The sequence below is a fragment of the Paroedura picta genome, chromosome 2 (assembly GCF_049243985.1).
Source record: "Paroedura picta isolate Pp20150507F chromosome 2, Ppicta_v3.0, whole genome shotgun sequence".
NCBI lineage: Eukaryota > Metazoa > Chordata > Lepidosauria > Squamata > Gekkonidae > Paroedura > Paroedura picta.
The window spans coordinates 101627173-101651507 of record NC_135370.1 but is presented as its reverse complement, the minus strand read 5'-3'; the positions used below and the strand labels follow the sequence as shown (position 1 = coordinate 101651507).

At 41.5% G+C, this 24335-nt stretch overlaps 1 protein-coding gene across 4 annotated transcripts in view; it reads left to right on the top strand.

The window, feature by feature from the left end:
- The window catches only part of HIPK3 (homeodomain interacting protein kinase 3), a 106295-nt gene extending 96824 nt beyond the window's left edge, over positions 1–9471 (top strand). For all 4 annotated transcript variants that reach the window (XM_077321904.1, XM_077321903.1, XM_077321906.1 and 1 more), the window contains exons 14-16: positions 1969–2204; positions 2447–2574; positions 5209–9471. In XM_077321904.1, coding sequence (XP_077178019.1) covers positions 1969–2204; positions 2447–2574; positions 5209–5682 — 838 coding nt within the window. In that variant the 3' untranslated portion in view covers positions 5683–9471. The remainder of the gene's footprint in view (positions 1–1968; positions 2205–2446; positions 2575–5208) is intronic.
- The last annotated feature ends 14864 nt before the right edge of the window (positions 9472–24335 follow it).

Below are 24335 nucleotides of genomic sequence, written 5' to 3'. Positions count from 1 at the left end.
CGCTTTGCGCCTCTCGCAGCGTCAGACCGCCGCCCGAGGGAACCCCCAGCAGTCGCGCGAAGCGCGGCTGCTGGGGCTTCCCTCCCTGCCGGTCTGACGCGCCTTCTCCCCTTTCAAAACCCCTTTTTATAAAGGGGCTTTGAAACTAGTGTATAGATAAATAAATCAAAGTATCTCTGTTGTTTTTCTTGGTTGCTGCAGCAAGGATATAAAAAAATCTTGTTTAGCAACCACACAATATCTGAATGACTGGTCTTTAAGTGGTTTGCATTCACAAGAAGGAAGCTTGCTAGTTTTACTTACTTTTTTTAACATGAATTATTCAATGAGCTCACTTGTTCTGGCGTGGTAGAGCCTCACAATGTGAATTATACTAGGAATGGGCAATTTTTAGGCCTGCAGAACCTGCTTTTGAAATAATGCTGTGCTCTACCAATGTGCTATAAAACTGGCGGGGGGGGGGGGATGGCTCTTCTCTTAATTCTGCATGACTCAAAAAACATTTGAACCAAGGTTGAGTCCAGTGACACCTTTAAGACCGACAACATCATAGAAGAAGAGTTGGTTTTTATACCCTGCTTTTCACTGGCTGAAAGAGTCTCAAAGTGGCCTACAAATGCCTTCCCTTCCTCTCCCTACATCATACACCCTGTGAGGTAGGGGACGGTGAGAGAGCTCTGTGAGAACAGCTCCTAACAGGGCTGTGATGAACCCATGGTCACCCAGCTGGCTGCCTGTGGAGGAGCAGGGAATCAAACCTAGCCCACTAGATTAGAAGTCACCACTCTTAACTACTGCACCGTATACCTTTGTTGGTCTTAAAGGTGCCACTAGAATCCAACTTTGTTCTGCTACTTCAGGCCAACATGGCTATCCAGCTGAATCAGAAAACACTTATGAGATTTTTGTTCTGTATCATTCATGTGTTCTGACTTTTTTGCACTGTTACAGTTTTACCTCTGTTACAGTTATTAATGTTAATTATTATTGTTGTGGTTATCTATAATATGTTATGTAAAATCTAAGTTCCTTTTATTGTTTCTACGTTCTATGTAAACCACCCTGAGCCTCGAGAGGGCGGTATATAAATATAAATATAATAAATAAATAAATAAATAAATACATTTTAAGGTTTTCATTTAAACAAAATACTCTTGACTGTCAGTTAATTTTTTAAAATACTTAAAACCACCAGGAGTCCTGTGGCAAGGCAGAAACTAACACAATTTTATGGTAGGATATATAGAGAAAAGTGGGGGTGAGGCCATACAATTATATAAAATATACAAAATTAAAACAGATAAAATTTAAATTTAATATTAAATTAAATACATAACAGCAAATTAAAACAGCAATGAGCATCTATTATAGTTACTGGAATTCTCCCAGAGGTTCAGGCTGGTCCGGGAGTGAATCAATGCATACGTAGATGGACAGATAAGACAATTTAATGATTGATGTGGGCACATGATGTACATTGCCCTGAGCTGTGTCTATGGGTAGGGCAGTATATGTTGATTGATTGATTGATTGATTGATTGATTGATTGATTGATTGATTGATTGATTGAATGAATTCCAAAGATGTCTTGAGGAGGATTATATTTTATACAAGGTCAGTACATCCCTATTCATATTGCCTAGTTGAAATGTTGAAAGTTTTCATTTATCTACAGTTTGGAGCTCATTGGATTCTAGAGTTGTTCATGCTTTTCTGTTTTTCAGTATTATTCATATATTGAAATCTGTCTTTATTTTTTGTGTTATTGCAAAGCAAGTCAGGGATTTTAAGGGGGTTAAGTTCAAACAGGAGAACTTAAACCTGTGATTTGTTTACTTGTTTTTGTATCAATCCTTCTTGGTTGTATACTGTAGGAGGAATAAATTCTAGCTAACAGGACAAACTATATATCTCATGTAACATGACCTACCATTTGTAATAGTGCTTTACTTTACTGCTCTACTGCAGTATGTCAGATGATGATCAAGAAAGTGGCTGTGATACTGTGGATGGCTCCCCCAGTTCAGACTCTTCCGGCCATGACAGCCCATTCCTAGAAAACAGTTTTGCTGAAGATACCAGGGAAAACCCAGAAACAAGAACTTCAACGAACCTGGAAGCCAAACCAGCTGTCTGCACTGTGGTGGTGCCACCAATGACCATGGAGAACAGATTAGATGCAGATGAGCAAATGATACGCAAAGGTAATCATTATGTTGGTATGCTCTGTTGAGTAATATTACTAATTTTTATACTGTGCCCAAACAAAAAAATAATGAGGAAGGCTTCTGCTCCACTCCCAATAGGACACCCCTAAAGGATTCTGCAGCATATACAATGTGTACATTTCATAGCCAGAATAGAGATGTTAGACATGTGTAGTTAAGTGAAATATGAGAAGTATCTTTGTGGTACATCTTTTTGACCTGTTTTTATATTTTGCTAGATGTTAGCTGCCAACCACTGGTAAAACGTCGATCTGCCCGTACAAAAACAAACCACCTTTCTGGCTTTGGTAATCGTCAACGGAAATTGACATCAGCATTCCATCAGCAGCACTCAAACCTCAGTCGGGTATGTGTGCAAACTCTAATATATATGTGTGAATACTTCATAATGTGACTGGATGCTATCTTGAAATCTATATAACACCCATAACTCACCCGAGTGCTGTTACAGTACCTGACCAGCAAAGCAAACTGCTTTAAACCATGTTACCAGTGGTTCAGATATCTGAGAAAGGTGGTTAGCTTTCTTTATGTGAGATAGGCCATAATTATCTGACAGCTGCAGCCCGTACAGAATTTATCTTTGAACTCCTGATGATGAGTAGATCCTAAGAGCACCAACATCACTCTTTGGGGATATGCACATTCCTTATTATTTTCATTGCATAAATCAAGATGGTGTTTTTGATGTAAAACTGTGCTTATATTTCAGATAGCATCTATGAAGTGGCATTCTTGCTGGCTGCACTCCAGTTCATGAGTAGAGTTCATGTGCAGTCAGCATAAACTGAGCTGGAAAAAATACCTGAAAAATACCTTAATGGTATATCACCTTAGTTTAAACCGAACTGTAAGGGAAGCCAGCCCAGGATTGGCTGGAGTGGTGGGAGATGAGACCTCCACACTGCCTCAGCTGGGGCTGGCTCACCTCTAGACTGGATTTCTGCAATGCGCTCTATGTAGACCTCCCCTTATCCTTGATCCAAAAACTACAGTTGGTTCAGAATATTGCGGCCAGGATCCTCACAAATACACCATGATCCCACATCTGTCTGGTACTCCAATAATTTAGCTGGCTCCTGATTGAATTCCAGATTAGGCTTAAGGTCTTGGTAATTACCTTCAAGGCCATAAGCGGTCTGGGCCCAGTGTACCTGAGAGACTGTCTCTCTGCCTATTTCCCAAAAGGAGCACTACACTCTGCCACCCCAACTGGCAAGTAATCCCTGGCCCCAAAGAAATATGTCAGACCTCAACAAGGGCCAGAGCCTTCTTTGTACTGGTCCTCACCTGGTGGAATGAGCTCCCTGAAGAGATCAGGGTCTTGGTCAAACTCCCAGAATTCCACAGGGCCTGCAAAAGGGAGCTCCTCCACCAGGCATTCAACAGAGGTTAATCTGACCTAAAAACATCTGGTGGCTTCCCACTAGTCAGACACACCATAATCTGAATGATTCTGATCTCCCTAGGTGTTCTATTAAAGTTATTCTATTGAAAATTGTTCAATGAATTAATTATGGTAATCTGTTAAATTTATATTTACTGTTAGAATTGTTACTGATTGTTGTGTTATGACTGTTACTTAAGAAGAAGAGAAGAAGAGTTGGTTTTTATATGCCACTTTTCTCTACCCAAAGGAGGCTCATAGTGGCTTACAATCACCTTCCCTTTCCTCTCCCCACAACAGACACCCTGTGGGGTGGGTGAAGCTGAGAGAGCCCTGATATCAGTGCTTGGTCAGAACAGTTTTATCAGCATCATGGCGAGCCCAAGGCCACCCAGCTGGCAGCATGTGGGGGAGTGCAGATTCAAACCTGGCATGCCAGATTAGAAGTCAGCACTCCTAACCACTACACCAAACTGGCTCTCTATATGATGTTCTATGTATTCCATGATGTTCCATGTAAACCACCCTGGGCTATACAGGAGGGTGGTATAAAAATCTAAGTAAATAAATGAATAAATTTTATTTCTATAATCTAGTTTTTGAGGTTCTTATGTCATACTATTTTTGCTGCAATAACTTTAAATGTTGTAATCTGCCTTGAGTCAGTGAAAAAAGTAGACTATAAATAAAGTAAATCCAAAATGCTGGAATAAAGAGACCCTTCATTGATCTTGTAGAATCATAGAATCATAGAATTGGAAGGGACCTCCTGGGTCATCTAGTCCAACTCCTTGCACTATGCAGGGCACTCACAACCCTATCCCTCATCCACTGTAACCTGCCATCCCCTTGAACCTATCCAGCTTCTGTTTAAAAATTTCCATAGACAAAGAACCCACCACCTCCCAAGGAAGCCTGTTCCACTGGGAAACTGCTCTAATTGTCAGGAACTTCTTCCAGATGTATAGACAGAATTTCTTTTGCATTAATTTCATCCCACTGGTTCTGGTCCATCCCTCCGGGGCAAGAGAGAACAACTCTGCTCCATCCTCTGTATGGCCCATTATGCACGGCCGCCAAAACGGCGATTTCGGGTCACATGGAAAACGCGGAGGGGGAAGACGCGAAGCACACCGGTTATGCACGGGAGGGGGTGCGACGGCAGCAAAACCCAGAGTAACCAATTATGCACGCGGTGATCCCGGCGCCGCTTCTGGTTGCTCCCCGGTCACCCGGAAGCTGCGCTTTCTTCCGCGTTTCGATGACACGGCTTTTTCGGCGGCATGCACCGAAGCTGCGGCCGGTTGCAGCTGGCTCCGTGCGTTATCGGTGATTTTAGTCGCCGCCATTCCACCCCAAATGTGCGTTATTCCCCACGTGCATAATGGGTCTATGGCACCCTTTTAAATACTAGAGCTATGTAATGTTGAGGAGAAGAATATTTATGGCAAAAAGAAATCTCTCAGGATATTACAGCAGTGCTGGCAGGAAACTGAAAGATTATTTGGAGGTAGAGGCAGCATAGGCCACTTCAGATGTGGTGAAATTTAGTATTTATCATTTGAAATTTAACTGTCATTTCTTTTGGGGCAGGTTCAACACTTTGGATCAGGGACTCAGGAGTGGAACGGAAACTGTGGACCCTGGAGACAGCAGGCCTATATCCCAACCAACGTTGCCAGTCATGCATTCTCTCTTCAACATGGAAGTCCCACTCATACCTCAGTTCATGCCCATTTGGCTGGAAGTGCACATCTTGGAGGACAGCCTGCTATTTTACCTTATCCATCCTCTGCACCTCTTAGTACTGCTGCTCCTGTTGCCCACATTCTAGCCTCACCCTGTACCTCGAGACCTATATTACAGCATCCCACTTACAGTATATCTCATCACAATGGCATAGTTCACCAAGTCCCAGTGGGCATAAATCCCCGACTGCTACCCTCCCCAACCATCCATCAGACTCAGTACAAACCAATTTTCCCACCACATTCTTACATAGCATCACCTGCTTACGCAGGATTTCCATTGAGTCCAACAAAACTCAGCCAGTATCCATTTATGTGAGAACTCAAGCATAGTATACTGAGAAAGCTCAATGAAACATGTATTGATTTGACAGAAGAACATGGTATTTGATAAATATTAGCCATGGCACAAGAAAATTATTTTTTTTAATCATGTTAGACTTGGGTGCAATTTAAACAACCTTGAGCTTTAACTCACTTTTAATGTGTTTTTGCACATTTGGTATAACTTGTCTTTAGTCATGTTATCTTCTTATAGAGTAACTCCAGACAGGTGACTTATGGGAGCAAAAAAACAATTTTGCTCCTACTATTTTTTTATACAATTGCCTTCTAACTAGTGCGAGTCACGTCTACATTTGGGAAGCCATTTAAGTGTACAGATTTAGAGCAACAGATGCACATGTGTCATCAGTATCATGTATAAGTAACTTGTTTGTATTATGTATCTTGGTGTTCTGTGTCAAGTCACTTATCTAAGGAGGTTGAACTGTTATTCACATTGCATGTGTCCTTTTGCATGGGCAAAATAAAGTTGCCTAGACAATTGCTCTTAAATGTTGGTGTCCTAATAATCTCAGCTGCATTGTAAACTGTTCCCACACATAGTGCCTTAAATATTTGAGGTTGTCAATGTTACTATATTATAAATGTTAAGGACTGCAGCACTTAACATTCAGATTTGCTGATTATTTGATAAAGTAATGCTTTTTTTTAGTTGTGTGTGTGTGGTATGATTTTAGTACTGAGTGTGTTTTGTTTATCTAGAAGGCAGCATGTTTTACTGTAGCTGAATTCTGCTGTCTGATACTTTCCCCCAGAATGATCAGCTTTAAAAAAAGCATTTTGTAGTGCTTTAGGAAAAGTTGATTCAGTAGCTGTTTTAAACAGACAAAATAAAATTGTGTTTTATACTGTTCAGTGGAACTGCAATACAATCTAAGTAGTTTATTTTCTAAGTGTTTATGTCAAATTGGATTTTATATCCTGTTTAGAGGTGCAGTAGGCATGACTTGGGTAGATTATGAAAGGAAAAAAAAAAGCGAAATGCTCATTGATTGATGCTGTGGTTTCATCTTAGCTTGAGCAAACCATGCAGTATTTAATAAATAGTAGCGAAATATTTACTATTGAAGCTTGAAAAGATGTGAGTACTTTGTGTGCAATTTTTCATTTATGCATGAGAGAGACTTTAGTCTTCTTACATTTTAATATTTGTTCTAGCCTTTTGGGATGTTTTCTTATTTAATACATTCCGTCAGGGACAATAAATTACATGCTCTCCCCACCCTCCCGGAAGTGCATCTTTTTTGTGTGGTTGGGTTTTTGTTCATGTTCAAGTAAAATTGCTTTTGCAGCACCAAAGACTTAATCTTAATCATCCATTTCCTATAAAAAAGGTAGCTACTTTTTCATAGACCTCAAGTATACTGTAACTGTAGTGTTAGCAATGGGTTTAAACGAAGGTATTAAAGTGAGGCTGTGTTCTAGCTTATGGCAAGTAATAAATTATATCATTTATCTTGAATGTATCATAGATAAAGCTGCTATATAATGATTGCCACTTCAGATAGCTGTGAAATGAGGTGATTTAACTAGTTCTTAGCCTTCTATTTTCTGTATAAGTCTAATTTCATGAAATGGAAGGGGGGTTGATTTTGTTTTGTTTGCTTTCATGTTTGGAGTGTTGTAACTATTATATTGTAAATGATGAAAGGAAATGCCTATGTTATTTTGGGGTGTGCTATTTGCATCAGTATTTTAACTCCATTAACTATCACTGCATTTAATGGGTGTATCCATGTAATTTAATTTTTATGTGTTCATATTCACATTATGTAGACACTTAAAACTGTATCTTGGTGGATTTACATTTTATAAACAAAAGTTTCTGGAGTACAGTTCTTTCAGCATGGACTGGAATAAGAATGAAAAGTGTTTCTCAGGCACAATCCTAAGCATATTTCCTCAGAAATAAATCATTTTGTGTTCAGTGGGGCTTTCTCCCAGATAATTGTGCTTCGGATTGCAGCCTCAGTTACTAGCAGATTTTTCTTTGTTAACATAAGCAGTGTTTTATTTAATGTATGTGTAAGTGAAATGAATGTACCTACATTTGATTTACTTTTAAGGATTGAAATACAGCAGTATTCTACAAACCAAAACCAGCAGTACATTTTAATGGCTGAAAATTAAACTGAATTCTGATATTCCCTACAATTTTGGGCCACAGGCTGAGAGCCACAGGTATAATTTTGCATGTCCAGTCAAGCTTTTGATCTACTGTTCTTTTTCTAGAAACTTATTTTGCATCAGAAAAAAACTTTTTTTAAACTTCGGGGAAGTTTAAAAAGAAGTTTGTGATACAGGATAAGAGGCTGCAAAAAGAAAAGTTAAAAGTTCTACCGAACATGGATAAGTTCTGGAGTTACCTAAAGGTGTTCTCTAGATTTTGGCTTCAATGTTTTTTTTTTCATAAACATTTTATATAAATAATTAAAAAATAAATTGTGTATGTGTGTGTGTATGTATATATAAAAGCTAGAATAATGTGACAAGTGAAACATTTTGAGTACATACTAAAGTTTAAGTTGAGACCAGTCAAGCAGATCCTGCTCCTCACTGTTTGTGGTTCAGCAAAATCTGTTTTTTCTTAACTCCTTTGCATTGAGAACTGGTGTTTCTTGGTGAGATTTCCATTGCTGGCAGTGGACTCATTAAAAACAATGAGCACCAGAAGTTGACTTTTCTGTAAAGATAACAAAAATTGCTTTTAAAATTTACTTGGCCCCTTTCTTGCTCTTAAGTATTTATTGTATTTTAAAAATTATATTTAGGATATAAAGCTAATTTTACTTGGCACATTAAGCCAGGCTGAAACATAGAACCTCTGCTATTGATATGCCCTAAGTGAAGCTCAAGGCTCTTAATGTATAGTGACAAACTGACTGTTTTTTATTCTTTCATGATGATGATAAAGAAACTAAGATCTGCTACAACCAATCTTGACTCTATAACCAGTTCTGTAATGACAATTCCAATAAAGTACTGGAGTTTTTGCCATCTCTATAATTCAAAACTCCACAGCAACTCCACAAAATTCCACAGCAGTTTTATTGGCTTCGGTTTGCTGTGGCCTAAATAGCTTGTGGCTTCAGAAGGCCCAGCTGCCTGTCTATATAGAACTGCCTGCAAGACAAGGGTCTAAATCTGGAAAATTTATCCCATATACACATTTTATTGATCTAATGCCTTTTAAATAAAACACTGCACAATGACAAAATTGCATATTATTCTTAATTTGGAGATTAATTTTAAATGATTTCCTTGTATTCAGTTTTTAACTTTAATTCAGGGTGTGTTATTGATCAAATATACTACTGTATTAGTTATTTTTTAATATTCTCTTTTTACTGCTAATTTTAAATTGGTTTGTGTTGAGTAAAAGCTAAATCACATTGCAAGCTATAGAAAGATTTGTTTTAGAACTAATGGTATAGATTTGGTTACTAAGTTTGAACTGTTACAATTATTTGTAGACTTGTAGCTCTTTGTTTTTGATTTCTGTGCTACACTAGTTTGCCATGTAGCAATTGCACTGTGCAATATTACAATAAGAGGACTGGGAAAATTTGTATGGATGTAATGTTTCCTACAGTTTGCGATAGTATTTCTCTCTAGTTCTCAGTGATTTAAATGTGACCAAGCCTTCTGTACTTTGTCACAAAAAGCGGGTTTTCCAGGTGACTATTTTGGTGAGTGTCAAAATAAGAATTTATGGTGTATTACTGTTGAGATTCACTTTGAATTAAAATATATATTACAGCAATTTGGAAGTGTTGGATTTTGATTTAATTAAGAATAATCATAATCAAATAGGTCTGTACTCTCAAAAGTGTATCTTGACTCAGGTTTGTGTTTGGAGGTTATATGAAATCTTTCGTTGAGCCAGGTTGGCCACCAGTATTTCCTGTCATGTGATCCCAATAGAGTTTGATCAAATGCTTTATAGATCCCAGAGTTGTCAAGCTTTGGACAGTCTCTAGAAAAATGGTTGTCTATGTTGTGGTTTTGGACTATATTGAAAAGTTGAGCCCTTTTGTTACACGTTCATGCACAGAAGCCCATGACTGGACTCTGAGCAGGTGGCTACATGTGTGGCACACACAGAAACCAGCCTGGCAGAGACTGACTATGGAGTCAGTAGGGCCTCTCAACAAACCTAGGAAGCCAGGCCAGGTCTCCATCTTGTTTGGGCTTCACTAGATTTCTTCCTTGCACAACTGACTGAGCTAAATGTGCATGTTATCTAAATCACACACACACACCCCAGCCAAAGACCATTAGACTATCTACAGGAAAGGAATATCCCTTCAAGATACTAACTGAAACTTCTTTTGTCTCTCTTGTCCCATGTAATTTCTGCCTAGCAGCATGTCTTCCCCCAGTCCTTCCTGATAAAACAAAGACAGGGCCATTAGCAACACATTACACCTAGCCAAGGTATTGTTCTATTTGATGAGATTACTCCACACCTCCCACTCTAGTGACCTCACAGTTCAAACCCACCTATCAGGTACTCATAATATCAGAGACCAATCATCAATCACGGACCTCCTAGTGGGCAGTCCCTGGGGTTGGCCCGGGAATTTCAAACACTATATCAAGCCTTGCGCACACCCTGTGTGTGTGTGTTGTTGTCCACACCCAGCATCCTGTCCACCCCCTGATGTCATGAACCCTGTGTCTTGGCTGCTTGGATCCAAGAAAGGTGCAGTATCTTATCCCCCCTGTAGAACTTAGTGAACTTGTCCCTCTGTAGAACTTTGTGTGTGTGTATGTTTTTGCTTCTGTGTGTGTTTTGAATGTAACCCTGATATTTTCCCCAAATAGGGGAAATACACTCCCCTGAGTGTAAGCTTCTGTCTTCTTCATTTAAAAAGGGTTTCTTCTAGGGAAAGGACCCCGTAAAAATGGTAGTAAAGATCCTGCGTTACCCAGCCTCTTGCTATATTCATGATTCCCCAGCAATTTGGGTAACACTTTTGATAACTACTTGTACCAGGACAAAGTTACATCAGGATGGGTAGCCATATTAGTCTATCTGTAGCAGTGGAAAACAGCAAGAGTCCAGCAGCACATTAAAGACTATCAGATTTTATGGCACAGTATGAGCTTTCATGAGTCACAAGTCACTTCTTCAGATATAACTTTAGATATGAAGAAGTGATCTAAAACTAAAAGTGATCAGTGTTCTCCTGAAAGTTCATACCCTGCCACCAAATTTGTTAGTCTTTAAGGTGCTATTGGGTTCTTCCTCCCCCCCCCCCCCTTGCTGGGATAGTGTTAGATTGTTTGTTCTCATAGAGGGTGGTATAAAAATCTAATCTTATCCATTTGATGCCTCTTAATAATTTTGAAACAGCCTTGGGGGACGGACTCTCTGGCCTCTCCAGCTGGCTGCACCCTGATTGACCCTGCCTCTACAGCTCCCACCCTCCCTCACCAAGTCCTCACCCCTTGCTTCACAGACATGCCTGGCTGCTATAGCCAGCCAGTCGGTGACTCCTGTGCTCCACTTGCAGGGCCCCAGGTAAGAGGGAAGGACTGATCCAGCTGTGGGGGTGGGGTGGAGAGGGAGCGCTTCCCAAAGGCCTGCAAAGGCCTTGCACAAGCCCCGGGTGTGTTTTCAAGGCCTTTCATAGAATAGAATCTTAGAATAATAGAGTTGGAAGGGACCTCATGGGTCATCTAGTCCAACCCCTTGCACTATGCAAGACACTCACATCCCAATTGCTCATCTACTGTAATCTGCCACCCCTTTGCCTTCACAGAATCAGCCTCTCCGTCAGATGGCTATCTAGCCTCTGTTTAAAAATTTCCAAAGATGGAGAACCCACCACCTCCTGAGGAAGCCTGTTCCACTGAGAAACCGCTCTAACTGTCAGAAACTTCTTCCAGATGTTTAGATGGAATTTCTTTTGAATTTCATCCCATTCGTTCTGGTCTATCCCTCTGGGGCAAGAGAGAACAATTCTGCTCCATCCTCCATATGGCATTTAAATACTTGAAGATGGTTATCAGATCCCCTCTCAGTCGCCTTCTTTCTAGGCTAAACAGGCCAAGCCACCCCAACCTTTCTTCATAAGTCTTGGGTCTCCAGACCCCTCGCCATATTTATTGCCCTCCTCTGGACATGCTCCAGTTTGTCAACATCCCTCCTCAACTGGGGTGCCCAAACCTGAACACAGTACTCCAAGTGAGGGCAAACCAGAGCAGAGTTAAGCGGTGGCATCACCTCCCGTGATCTGGACACGATACTCTGTTTGATGCAGCCCAAAATCCCATTTGCCTTTATAGCCACTAAGTCACACTGCTGACTCATGTTCAATATATGATCTACTAAGACTCCTAGGAAGGACTGATCCAGCTGTGGGAGTGGGGTGAGGTGGGGTGGAGAGGCAGTGCTTCACAAAGGCCTACAAAGGCCTTGCTGCCGCCCCTGGTGTGACCCTTTCAAAGCCTGTTCTTACGAACGGGCTTTGCCACTAGTAAAGAAATAAAATTGTAACAGGAATCTATCTATAGCAGCCATCCAACATTGCCAAACTTCTGTTGTAAGAAAAGACGGTGTGTGTGTATACACACATCCGCACCTTGAAATATAGAATATGAAGAAACACACACATATAAATGACATGTTAACTCCAAGCAAACCAACAACTTGTTATTAAAGCAATTAATATCAGAATTGAACTGAAATAGGTTCAAAGGCATAAAAACTACTGAAACTTTGGTCTGGAAGGACAGATCTTTGAAGGGATGCCAAATGAAACTCTTGACAATCTACACTTGCTGGTGGAAAATAACAGAAAGAGGTGAACCTCCTTGGAGAGAGTGTTCCAGAGCTTTGGTGCTATGACTTAGAAGACCCTTTCCTGGGTTGCCTCCTCCCCCTCCCCATCTCAGAAAATAAGGGCACTGGAAGCAAGGCCTTCAAAGATTATCGTAGTGGTTGGGTAAGCTCATAAGGGAGTAGGCAGTCCTTCGGGTATGTTGGTCCAACGCCATATAGAGCTTTGAAGGTCGATATCAGCACTTTGACTTATGCCTGGAAACAGATAGGAAGCCAGATTAGAAGAAGAAGAAGAAGAAGAGTTGGTTCTTATATGCCGCTTTTCCCTACCCGAAGGAGGCTCAAAGAGGTTTACAGTCGCCTTCCCATTCCTCTCCCCACAACAGACACCCTGTGGGGTGGGTGAGGCTGAGAGAGCCCTGATATCACTGCCCGGTCAGAACAGTTTTATCAGTGCCGTGGCGAGCCCAAGGTCACCCAGCTGGTTGCATGTGGGGGAGCGCAGAATCGAACCTGGCATGCCAGATTACAAGTCCGCACTCCTAACCACTACATCAAACTGGCTCTTAGTCAAAACTAGACTGCTATGGTCCTTGCAACCTCAAATCAATCTCCTAGAAGCAGCATTCTGCATCAATTGAAAACATGTAGAACATGTTGCAATAACCTATTCTAGATGTAACCTGGGCATGTATCACGATGCTCGATCCATATCAGTCTAGCTTCCATCCTGGCCGCAGGGTGGAGATAGTGTTGGTTGTCATCAGTATGCAGATGACACCCAGCTCTATCTCTTCATGGATAGCTGCCCAGACTCTCCCCCGGATCCAAGCAGTGGCTGAATGGCTTGAGCAGAGTCACCTGAAACTCAGCCCCTCCAAGATGGAGGTCCTGTGGCTGGGGGTAGGGGGGTAGGTCAGGAAGCACGCTTACCCACCCTGGCAGGGACGCAACTTATGACCGCATCCCAGGCTAGAAATTTAGGTAGCTGGCCAGGCATTCTTCCACCTTCACTAGGCCCAGCTACTAGCACCCTACCTGTCCTCTGAACATCTGGCCACAGTGATCCATGTGACGATCACCTCCAGAATAGATTTCTGTAAATCGGTCTATGCAAGGGAGAATAAAAAAGATTTACTTGGCCTCCCTGTTTTCCCCAGCCCCTTCAGCATAGCCAGACCCACTCCCTTTCTTGGAAGCGGGCCAGCCCTTATAAAAGTGTTGCCAGCTGCAATCCAACTTGGGATGCGATCCCCCGCAAACCTCACATCCTTGGGCAAACTTACATTTCTTTCTCATGTATCTCCCTTGATTGAATTCCCAGCAGACCCCCCAGAACTCTCTCTGATGAATTGAGCTAGTCCTGTCACTGCTGCTGCTGCTGCTTCTCTGGCAAGGCCCAAAGGCCAGCAGCCAAATGCCTGCGTTCCACATATCCCACCTGGTAAGAGGGTTGCTGTTTCCAAAAGATTTCATTGTACCCGACTGATGCAGCTCACCACTGAAAACCCTGGCATCCAACATGTTGGACAAGTGCCAAACCAAATGCCACCCCCTCTGACATATTCAGCATAATCACACAACCAGGCCAAGAGGGACTTGTCTTCATCATAAGTCCCAGGCTCCTTCTTGCCCCATACCCTAGTCTGAACTGCCCTTTCCACTGATCTAATTAGCCTAAACATGTCAACAAAAGATCCACTCAGCACCTTGCCACGGAGTTTCGGGGACAAGTCAGTCCTAGGAGGCTCATCCACATCTTCATTACCTTCAGGCAGATCGTTCTCATTTACCTCTCCACTGCCTTTACTCTGATGCTCCCTAGCTTCTTTTCTGCACTGCAACAGCCAAGAGGGGGCTTCCAGCACCAGCCATGGACAGTCCAACAATCTCCTGCAGGAAGTCTAGCCTCGAAAGGCACAACTGGAATAGAGCTCCGTGCCCTGCATGTGGCTGCCTGTGTCTTGTGAACCATCCTCCCATGAGCTGCAGGACCCCACTCCAGTAGAGGAGGCTCCCTTTGCTTCCCCCCCCTTTCCCCCCATTGCACTTGGATGATGGAGCCATTGGGGCAAGCAGCCGGGAAAAAAACCTGCCCTGGAGAACTAATGTACTATAGGCGACCTAGATTAAATTCAATATCCTATTTAAACCCCAGTTCAATGAGTGTTGTTTAATATACTATTCCCATCTTAGTAAAGATATTATGCCAGCAATGCCTTAGACCCAGGAAGTGCCACTGAGAAAGGCCTCCAAAGGAGGCAACAAACCAAAGAGTAAAAAGCCCCACAGTATGCCTGGACCCTCCCTACTCTTCCCACCTGCCAAGCACCCACAATCAACAACACACAGCCGCGTTACATCTGGCAGCGAGAAGCCCTTCAGTCGGACATCATTCCCAGGGCAGAAGAGGAGCAGCAAGCAGAAGCAGCATTGGCCAAACAGCGGATGGTGAAGAGACCGTGTGGCCACGGCAGCCTTCTTTTATTCTTGTTGCTTCACGCCCACCTGCTCCCCCCTGAATGTGTGTTCCGAGCGAGCAGCTGTGCATGCTTGCTTTCACCCTCGCGCCATAATGCAGTGTGATCTTTGTTCCGCCAAGCACTCCCACCCATGCAGCAGCCACCACGAGCAGTGGCAGGGCTTCCGGAAAACTATACTTACCAAACCTAAACCTAGTTTACTCCTTTACATAAAATAAGTAATTTATAACTTGTTTATTATCTTTAAAAATTGTACTATTCAGCACAAAGTTTTAAAAGACAAAATACTTTACAATGCTATAGTAAGATATGTTATGCCCTTGTAAGTCATTTGAAGTTCACAGGCTTAAAGGTAAAGGTTTCCCCTGTGCAAGCACCGAGTCATGTCTGACCCTGAGGGTGACGCTCTCTAGCGTTTTCATGGCAGACTCAATACGGGGTGGTTTGCCAGAAGAGGGTAAATCTTAAACAGATTGTACAGTTACTGTTAATGTATCCCAGCGGTCTCATCTTTTGAACCATTGAGAACCCGTGAAACATTCTTTAGGCTTTGAAAACCCCCAGAAGTGGCACAATCGGGCTGAATATGGTTCGAAAGCAAAGCTTTGTACATGCCCACGGGGGGGGGGGCTCCCCTTCCCACCCCTTCCAGGCCCATCATTGGCTATTTTAGGAGGGGAGGGCAGGTCAACATGACCATATATAGTTATATCACCCAATGCTTAACAAATTTTAAAAATATTAAAAATTAATGAACTCCTATCCATTTGGGAAACCCCAGGGTTTTATAAAACCCTGGTCCCCTAATCAGTTATAATGTATCATTATTTGTATTATCAGCAAGGAAAATTTGAGCCAAATGTACACCACCAAAGTTAGAGAACTGAATTCTTATCGTACTTCGTTACATATTGACTATTGTATATATATATATACACCTTTTAATGTATTACCTTCCCTTTTACAAACTGCTATTGTATAGTAGTGCATCTAAAATTTTGGTCTAAATGACTGTAAATAAAGATTGGTTGCTTGGACTATTGCATGTATTGTTTTAATAGTTTTATTGTTTTTTCTGATATCAACTGCTATGATATTGCTGACACTGTAATGGCCTTTGGCTGGAAACAACAAAGTCTATAATACATCTAATAAAATAAAACCCTACCCCCTGATACAATAAGAGAGCTATAAATTGTGGAACCCTATGCTACTTTAGTACATGGACCTCTTAGTGTTTGTTATCTGAGAGGAAGGAGAAAATATTGAAAACAGATATTGTAGTAAATGAATGATTGCATTATTTAGACAACAGTCAAATGTAGCTAGCAGCATATCTGAATCAAGTGAAACCTTGACAACAATTGACAACAATTAATTGTTCATTGTCATATCTAATTCTGAACTTGCCTCCAGGTTTAAGGCGGCACATGAGGGGGTGAGGTACTGAATGGGGAAATGTTTCTGCAAACCTGGAAGAATCCTCAGGTATGCAAAAAAATCCAGGTGGTGGTGGTTAATGCTCCCACAACATAAAAAGAATGTGTGTACTTCACATCTTTAAAAAGAGATGCTGCTCAAGATAGTATGATCTTATTGTCAGCATTATAGTGTTGCTTAGCAACCCCATAAAATTGGTGGCTTTTTAAAAATAGTACCAAGCAGTGAAATCAAGAGAAATAAACAGTGGCTGAAAGAGGGAGAGATTGAGTGAAATAGAAGCCAGAGGGTGGGGAAGGAGGTGGGGCAAAGGCAAGTGGGGAAAAGGGACAAGGCTGGGATACCAAGAAGAGGAACTGAAGGCCAGTAGGGGAATGGGATTTTCCCTCCCCTATAAGTCTCTCGAGGGCTTCCCACATAATACATACTAATTATGTATTGTATTAGACTGGCCTGGAATTCTGGTTTTCTTGGGGGGAGGCATCATCTGGACATGGGATTGGGGTCACTGTGGGTGGGCAGGTACTTGTCAGTTTCCTGCATTGTGCAGTGGTTGGACTAGATGACCCTGGAGGTCCCTTCCACCTCCATGATTCTATGATTCAGTGTATGTAATTAATATATCTAAGTATTGTAAATGTGTAAATATGCACAGGAATAATTTTCTAATCCGTAGATAGACTTTTAAATGCTGTGTATTCTGAATAAACAAAACCTTTATAAAAATCATTGCATTAATTAAAAAAACCAAGAATATTGTATAGGAGAATTCTCTCCTCTCCTCCCCATTCCCACCACAATTATTAATTTTACTGCTGAAAAAGAAAGGGAGGGTCCCCTCAGGAAAAACCTGGAAAACTTTCTCCTCAGGGCCCTCACACTGTACCCAAGGCCCAAGCAGGAGTCTTTTCCACTACCAGCTTGAAATGTTTCTTCCTCTGAGAGCAAGCACCAGCTGGCTGGGGCATGTGAGGTGCCTGGAGGCTGGGGTGATGGATGTGGCTGCGCTACAGGGGTCCCCAGCTGGGGCGGGCAGTGCGGCCTGTCCTCTGCCCAGCCAGCCCCATGAGTACAAGCTGGTGATACTGGCGCTGGCAGGGTCAGCAAAAGCGGGAGTTCTGAGGAAGAGTGCTTGCACTCAAAAGCTCAAGCCTTGAATAAATCTTTGTTGGTCTTAAATGTGCTACTGGACTCTGATTTTATGTTTATTATATTTTTATAAGTTAATGTAGTAGAAAACTAAAGTAATAACTGAATCAAGTAGACTCAAAAGTATAACATCTATGACAAACTTTTATATTTTATCAAAACCAAAATGATATAAAACAAATTGTTGCTATAACCATTCACTGCTTAAATAAAATTTGGGAAATAAAACCTGATACGTTAACATTTGGATAATATAATGCTCTATCAAGACCACCAGAGGGCTCTGCCCTTATGATTTGGATTAGGCTGACCCTGGTGGAGCTCTCTGAATCCCTGTTCGTGTTCAGGAGAGAAAAGGAAAATCCCTGGCCTTCCACTTTCAGTGGAGCAATGTCAGTTATTTTTTCTTGCTTATAGAAACCAGAGGACATTCTAACACAAACAGCACCACATTATATCTGCATGCCTACCATCCTTAAGCACAGGAATGGTGGCAAGAACAGGCCGTAAAATCATGACCTGGAATATCTTCTCTTTTTTATTTTCAACGTTCACCTTGATGAAAAGTCAAAAGTTTGTACAGTATTTTATGTCACCTAATAAAAGGTGTTAAGAGGATTGTATTTGGTTTTGGATCTTGATTTTGAATTAGCATGACTGCAAACAATTTCTATACTGCACAATTGTACCTGCTATCCCATAGATAAGGTCAAATATGCATCATATGGAATTTAACTTGAACAAATTTGCATAGATGCAATATCTTGGTTTGTCAATATTGTGGAATGATCTGTTTGGCCTAATTATGGATAAAAATCCCAAGAAAAAATTGAGTTTCATTGATGGAATCTAAAGTATATTTAAAAGCCACATAGTTTTATTTTTATTATTGGACTTCAAATTCCAAACAAGATTATTTTTATAGATTCATTGAGTTGGATTCTACTTAACCATGCTGCTGATCTGCTACAGACTCGAATTTGCCCCTCATACTATTCCTGGAGCGTCTTCTTTTCCCCAGGACCAGCATATGGAAAACATTTTGTCAAAGAAGGCAATAAAGTTCTGCTCCACTGAAGAAGGATTTTTATCTGGATCTAAGCCATGACCTAACTTGTTAGAGTTAAAATATTAGAGCATGCACAACCTTAGATCTTCAGATGATCTTGTGCGTTTCTCAACATGTGGATATTTTTAGTGTTTGTGCTTAAACTTTTGCCTTTTTGCTGTTATTTTGATATTTGCTCTCCCTTTTTACAAAAAAAAAACTTTTTCAGGTGGTATTCCCTAAATCTTCAAATATCATAAATTGAAATATTTACAAATGAGGTTTTCAAGTTTGATAGTAATAACTTCATCAGGAAAATTAAATTATTATTTTTTATCTAACCCCAAACCTAGTAACATATCTGCTGAAACTAGATGGACTAGATGGGGTTGGACTAGATGGCTTGTATGGCCCCTTCCAACTCTATGATTTTATGAAAATTATCCCTGTACCCAATAATCTGTCCATAAATTAGCAAAGACCTTCCCCAAACACCAAGGATAAGAGATTCAGAGCTTTCTGCTGCTACACCTATCCTGTAAATGGAGAACAAAGACAGAATGGAGTTACCACCCTGGGATATATATATATATATTTAAGAAATGGAAAAGAGAGTGAAGTGAGAATAAATGTTGAAGTCATGCAGGGCAGCACCTGTAAACATTGCCTGGTCATTGGTTTAATGTCAGAATTAAAAATGCAGAATATGCAGTTTAGGTTTTATTTCTTCTTACTATGTTAAGCACACTCAGATACATACATACACACATTTCCCTTTGACTTTGTGGGATGTGGAGCTCAAAGGGAGTATGTTGAAAGCATCAAAGTTCCAAATGCTATAGATGATTCCTCCCCAAAATTATAGGCATCTGTATAACCCATGTCTCATGAGTTTTGTATCTCATGTATCTCACCTCTTGCTTCAGGATAACAGCACTTAAAAGAAATCTCAGGTTTGTAGCTACATTAAAATTGGGGACAAGAATACAGTACTCCAATATATGAACTAAATTTATTTATTTAGTAAAATCCCATGCTGCATCTCCAGGAAACCTGTGCAAGGTGGCTTGTAAAGTACAACATAATAAAAGCAAAAAACATTGTAAGATATTATTAAAATCCATCAATAAAATCCCATCCTTGTGTCAAAAGAAATGTTTTGGCTTGGCTCCTAAAATTGGGGGTGCTGGTCTGATGAGGGAAAGAGAGCAGGGCTTATGAGGAATATTTCAGCTGGAACGCTGGACAGCATGGAAGGAGGCAGTTCAAGTATGCTGACCCAAAGCCAGTTAGGACCTTAAAAGTATGAACCAGGACTCTGAATTGTGTCTGAAAATAGAGAGGCAGCCACTGTGGATTTTTCAATGCTGGGGTGATATGATCTTTGTAACCCACCCTCAATAATAGCTCGACTGCCACATTTTGGACCCACCAAACTCCCTCCACAGTCTTCTAAGGCAACTCATGTAGAACAATCTAACCTGGATGTGATCAATGCATTGATCGTGACCAGCTCATGTTTGCAAGGAAGGGCAATAGCTGATATATCAACCAAAGCTGATAAAGCGGGCAAAGGAACAATCTCTGAACTGTAACTGCTTATCTGGTGTCCTGACAATACTTCTCACTCTACAGATAGCAGCTGTAGTTTTCAGTAATCAATTGTTATTCTGTACTCAAAATTGTTCATAAATGTATGTTTTCACAGGAGTGGCAGGCCGACTTGATGATAAGAAAAATTGATCCTTTTTTCTTCCCCCAACAGAATACTGCAGAAGCAGGCCTGAAGTGCCATTCATGATGTGACATTTGAAGTTAACATGACTGTCTATCCATGTACTTCTTTTCCTTTTCATTTCAAAATGGTAATTTCCGTCAGATGGCTTCCTATTCGTATCATTTGTATACTGTACTGAAAATGTCAGTTACAAAGAGGAGCTGGATTTGTGATGACAATGCAAGATTTGCACTCCTACTATTTTGTCCACTGAGCTACAGCTAAACTGTGTAGCTGTGTGGCCATTCTGTCTGAAGCCCTTCCTGGTCATTATTGGGGATACATATAAATCCACAAAATCTTTTTTTTAATCAGTATCTGTTGAAACATTTATGACTTTTAATTTTGGTGCTCCATGTGAAAAACTGTTTTGACTGCCAAAATAACCATTTTGAAATATTATTGGGGATTATCAACAATCTTACCTGCCTTGGTAAGGCAGGATACCACCTATATTAAGAGGATTTTATCCACTCCTTAGAATATCAGTATTAACAATGCTCATATTTCAACTAATCTGATAAGTCAATAGGCCTAAAAGGGTGTAACTCCACTTCAGATGGAACTGTAAGTGTTGTAGAATCATTTCTAGTCAACTCAATCTTGATCCTTTTCAATCTGGATGTTTCTTGCCTTGTTATGAGCTGGTGTTTGACGTCTTGGTAGATGATCTTTGTTTGGAGCTTGGCAGGGAAATATTTCCTTGTTGATTATATTTTGATCCCCCCTCCCACAACCTAGTGTAGGGTATGTGGAGTATTTGTTTTTCATTTCTCTTGTTTTTCATTTATTTAGAAGATGTGCAGCTTGCAAAAATAAAACGGTACAATAAAGTAATATAGCCACAGCATTTAAAGAAGTCAAAATGCATTATAAAAACCACAGCATAAAACAGCATCAAAACAGTCCAAGTGTGACAACAGTGTAAACCAGCCATTAAGCAGCTTAAAATGTTGATCATAAGACCAGTCTGAAGTCTAGTTGTGGACTATAAAAACAGCTAAAGAAGATGTATCCCTCAGATAAAAGTCTAGCTAAAAAAGGAACTTAAAAGAAAGTAATGTAAGGCCCTCAAAGAAAGTATGTTAAGTGTCAAGTGCATTTCAAAAGGGGATGGAATTTCTGAAAATATCATGCCTCTGGTTATCATCCATCACAACTCTGCAGAGGGGAGGGAGAAAGACCAGAGCTTGAGAAGATTATCTTAATTTACAGGCTGTATGGAAGAGCCTCTAGTGGCACAGAGTGGTAAGGCAGCAGACATGCAGTCTGAAAGCTCTGCCCATGAGGCTGGGAGTTCAATCCCAGCAGCCGACTCAAGGTTGACTCAGCCTTTCATCCTTCCGAGGTCGGTAAAATGAGTACCCAGATTGCTGGGGGGTAAACGGTAATGACTGGGGAAGGCACTGGCAAACCACCCTGTATTGAGTCTGCCAAGAAAACGCTAGAGGGCGTCACCCCGAGGGTCAGACATGACCCGGTGCTTGCACAGGGGATACCTTTACCTTTTATAGTATGGAAGCAGATGCCCAAGTCATTGAGGCTTTAAAAGGTAAGAACCAGCACCCCGAATTGTACCCAGAAACAGTTGGGCAGCTAATGAGATGTTGCAGCACAGTGATAAAATGATTCCCTATATCCAGCCAGAACCAAAATGTGTGCCTTAGTTCATCCATTTTATCCTCACAACAACTTTGAGGAATAAATTGCATTGGAAGTGGACGCTGTGTGAATTTCACTGCTGGAAATTTGAACATGCATCTTTGCCAGTTTTAGTCTGATATTCTAATCAAAGACTGTTAACATATATGGAATGAGATATGCCTGATGTTCAAAATGGATTTAGAAAAGGAAGAGGCACTAGAGATCATATTGCAAATTTACAGGGGTTACTGTAGCCTATGAGAACATTTCAGAAGAAAATCAGCTTTTGTTTCATAGATAACATCAACATTTTCAACTGTGTGAATCATGAAAAGCTGTTAAATCTAAATAGCAAAATGTATCATGGGGAAAAATGGATTAGATTTAGATGAAGATGGGATTAAAATTGATGGAAGGAACATTAACATAAGATGGGTAGCCCTGGGTAGCCTTGTTAGTCTATCTATAGCAGTAGAAAAGACCAAGAGTCCAGTAGCACCTTAAAGATTAACAAAATTGTGTGGTAGGGCAGCTGTCCCCAAACCCTGGGTCATGGACCGGCACTGATCCGTGGATCAGTCGGTACCGGGCCGCAGCTCCTCCTCATCCTCCTCCCTGGCTGCCTCGTCCTCAGGGGCTGCCCTGCCACTCTGCCGCCGGCTCACCTTTGGTGTTCTCCAGCGGCCGCCATGGCTGGGGCTCCCCCTCAGTGCGGCACTGCACAGCTGCTGCTGGCAGCACCCCCAGAAGGCAGCAGGAAGTCAGGGGTGTCGGCGGGAAAGCAAGCAGAGCAGTGGCTCAGGCAGCGGTGGCCACGTCCCTTGGCAAAAGGCAAAAAGTGCACTTCAACCCAGCTGTAGAAATAGTGAGGCACATTGAACCCACAAGTGAGCAAAATGAGTAAGAAACAGATGTCTTTGCAACAGAGAGTGTTACAGCAATGGTCGAGAGGAGAGGAGTAGACTACCCCTCCCCCGGGCCTCAGTAAAATTGTCATGCGTTGACCAGTCCCCAGTGATAAAAAGGTTGGGGACCACGGTGGTAGGGTATAAACTTTTGTGAATCACTGCTCAGTTCTTTAGATACAGCTAGAATATATCCTTATAATTGGTGAGCAGAGTAATTTCAGTTAATTCCAAAATGAGCTATTTACCAAAACTTATGTCCCCATATCTCAGTGGGTAGATTTTTAGAATTGTAATGGAGTAGCCCTATTAGCCTACTGTAGGAAAATAAAGCAAAAGTCCAGAAGCATTTATACTATATTATGGAAGGCCCAGAGAAGTGATTCAATCCCCAGGGGGCCACCATTCCACTTGGAAGGAGGGGCCTGTCAATCCAGAACACTGATCCCTGTCCTAGCAACCATCATTCCACTTGGCAGACTCTCATTCCAGTCCCTGAACAACTATGCTACTTCCATGAATCATCATTCTATCTGCAGGATGTCATTCCAGTCTCAGAACACTTACGGAGCATCTTTCTACCCTGAGGTTTTTGATTCCGATCCCAAGTTAATACATGTGTTTCCACAGAACTTCATTAGAGCCATCTTGGTGTAGTGGTTAAGAGTGGCAACTTCCAATCTGGAGAACAAAGTCTGATCCTTTACTCTTCCACATGCAGCCAGTCTCAGAGATCTCTCAGCCTCACCTACTTCAAAGGATCTCTGTTGTGGGGAAAGGAAGGGAAGGTGATTGTAAGACACTTAGAGACTTCTTTGGATAGTAAAAAGTGGGGTGCGAAAAAGTAGCTCTTTTTCTCATCTTTCCATATGCCTGACTGTCATTCCACTCCCAGAAGACTTATGCTGCTGCCAGCGACTGTCACTCTACCTGGGGAGGGGGAGGGCATTCCGGAACAGATTTCTCTAAACCATTTCCATATTTTTATTGCATCTGTCCTGTAATGTATTCCAATGGAGTCCCTGTAAGTCAGTTAGCATTCCTGACTCCCATTATAGCCAATCTCTTTGTTCCAAGTGGGCATTCTTGTCATTTTGTATATATCCCACATAATGATGAGCAGAACACCATCAAGGTCCATGTAAAGGCACAGTGTGCTGGTAAGTCACAACCAACTCATGATAACCCTATCAAGTTCCATCTCTGGGGTTTTCATGACCAAAGAGGATAGATGGTTTGCCCATGGCTAAGGCTACCTTGGCCCTCTCCTATCCACGACCCAGAGCTGCTTAGCTTTCCAGCCGAAGCTAGTCTTAGAGCTGCCCCCCCCCCCCGCAACTGGGCTCCTCCCTTCCCTTTGGGGTGCAAGCGCTCCGGAGGGCTTATCGAAG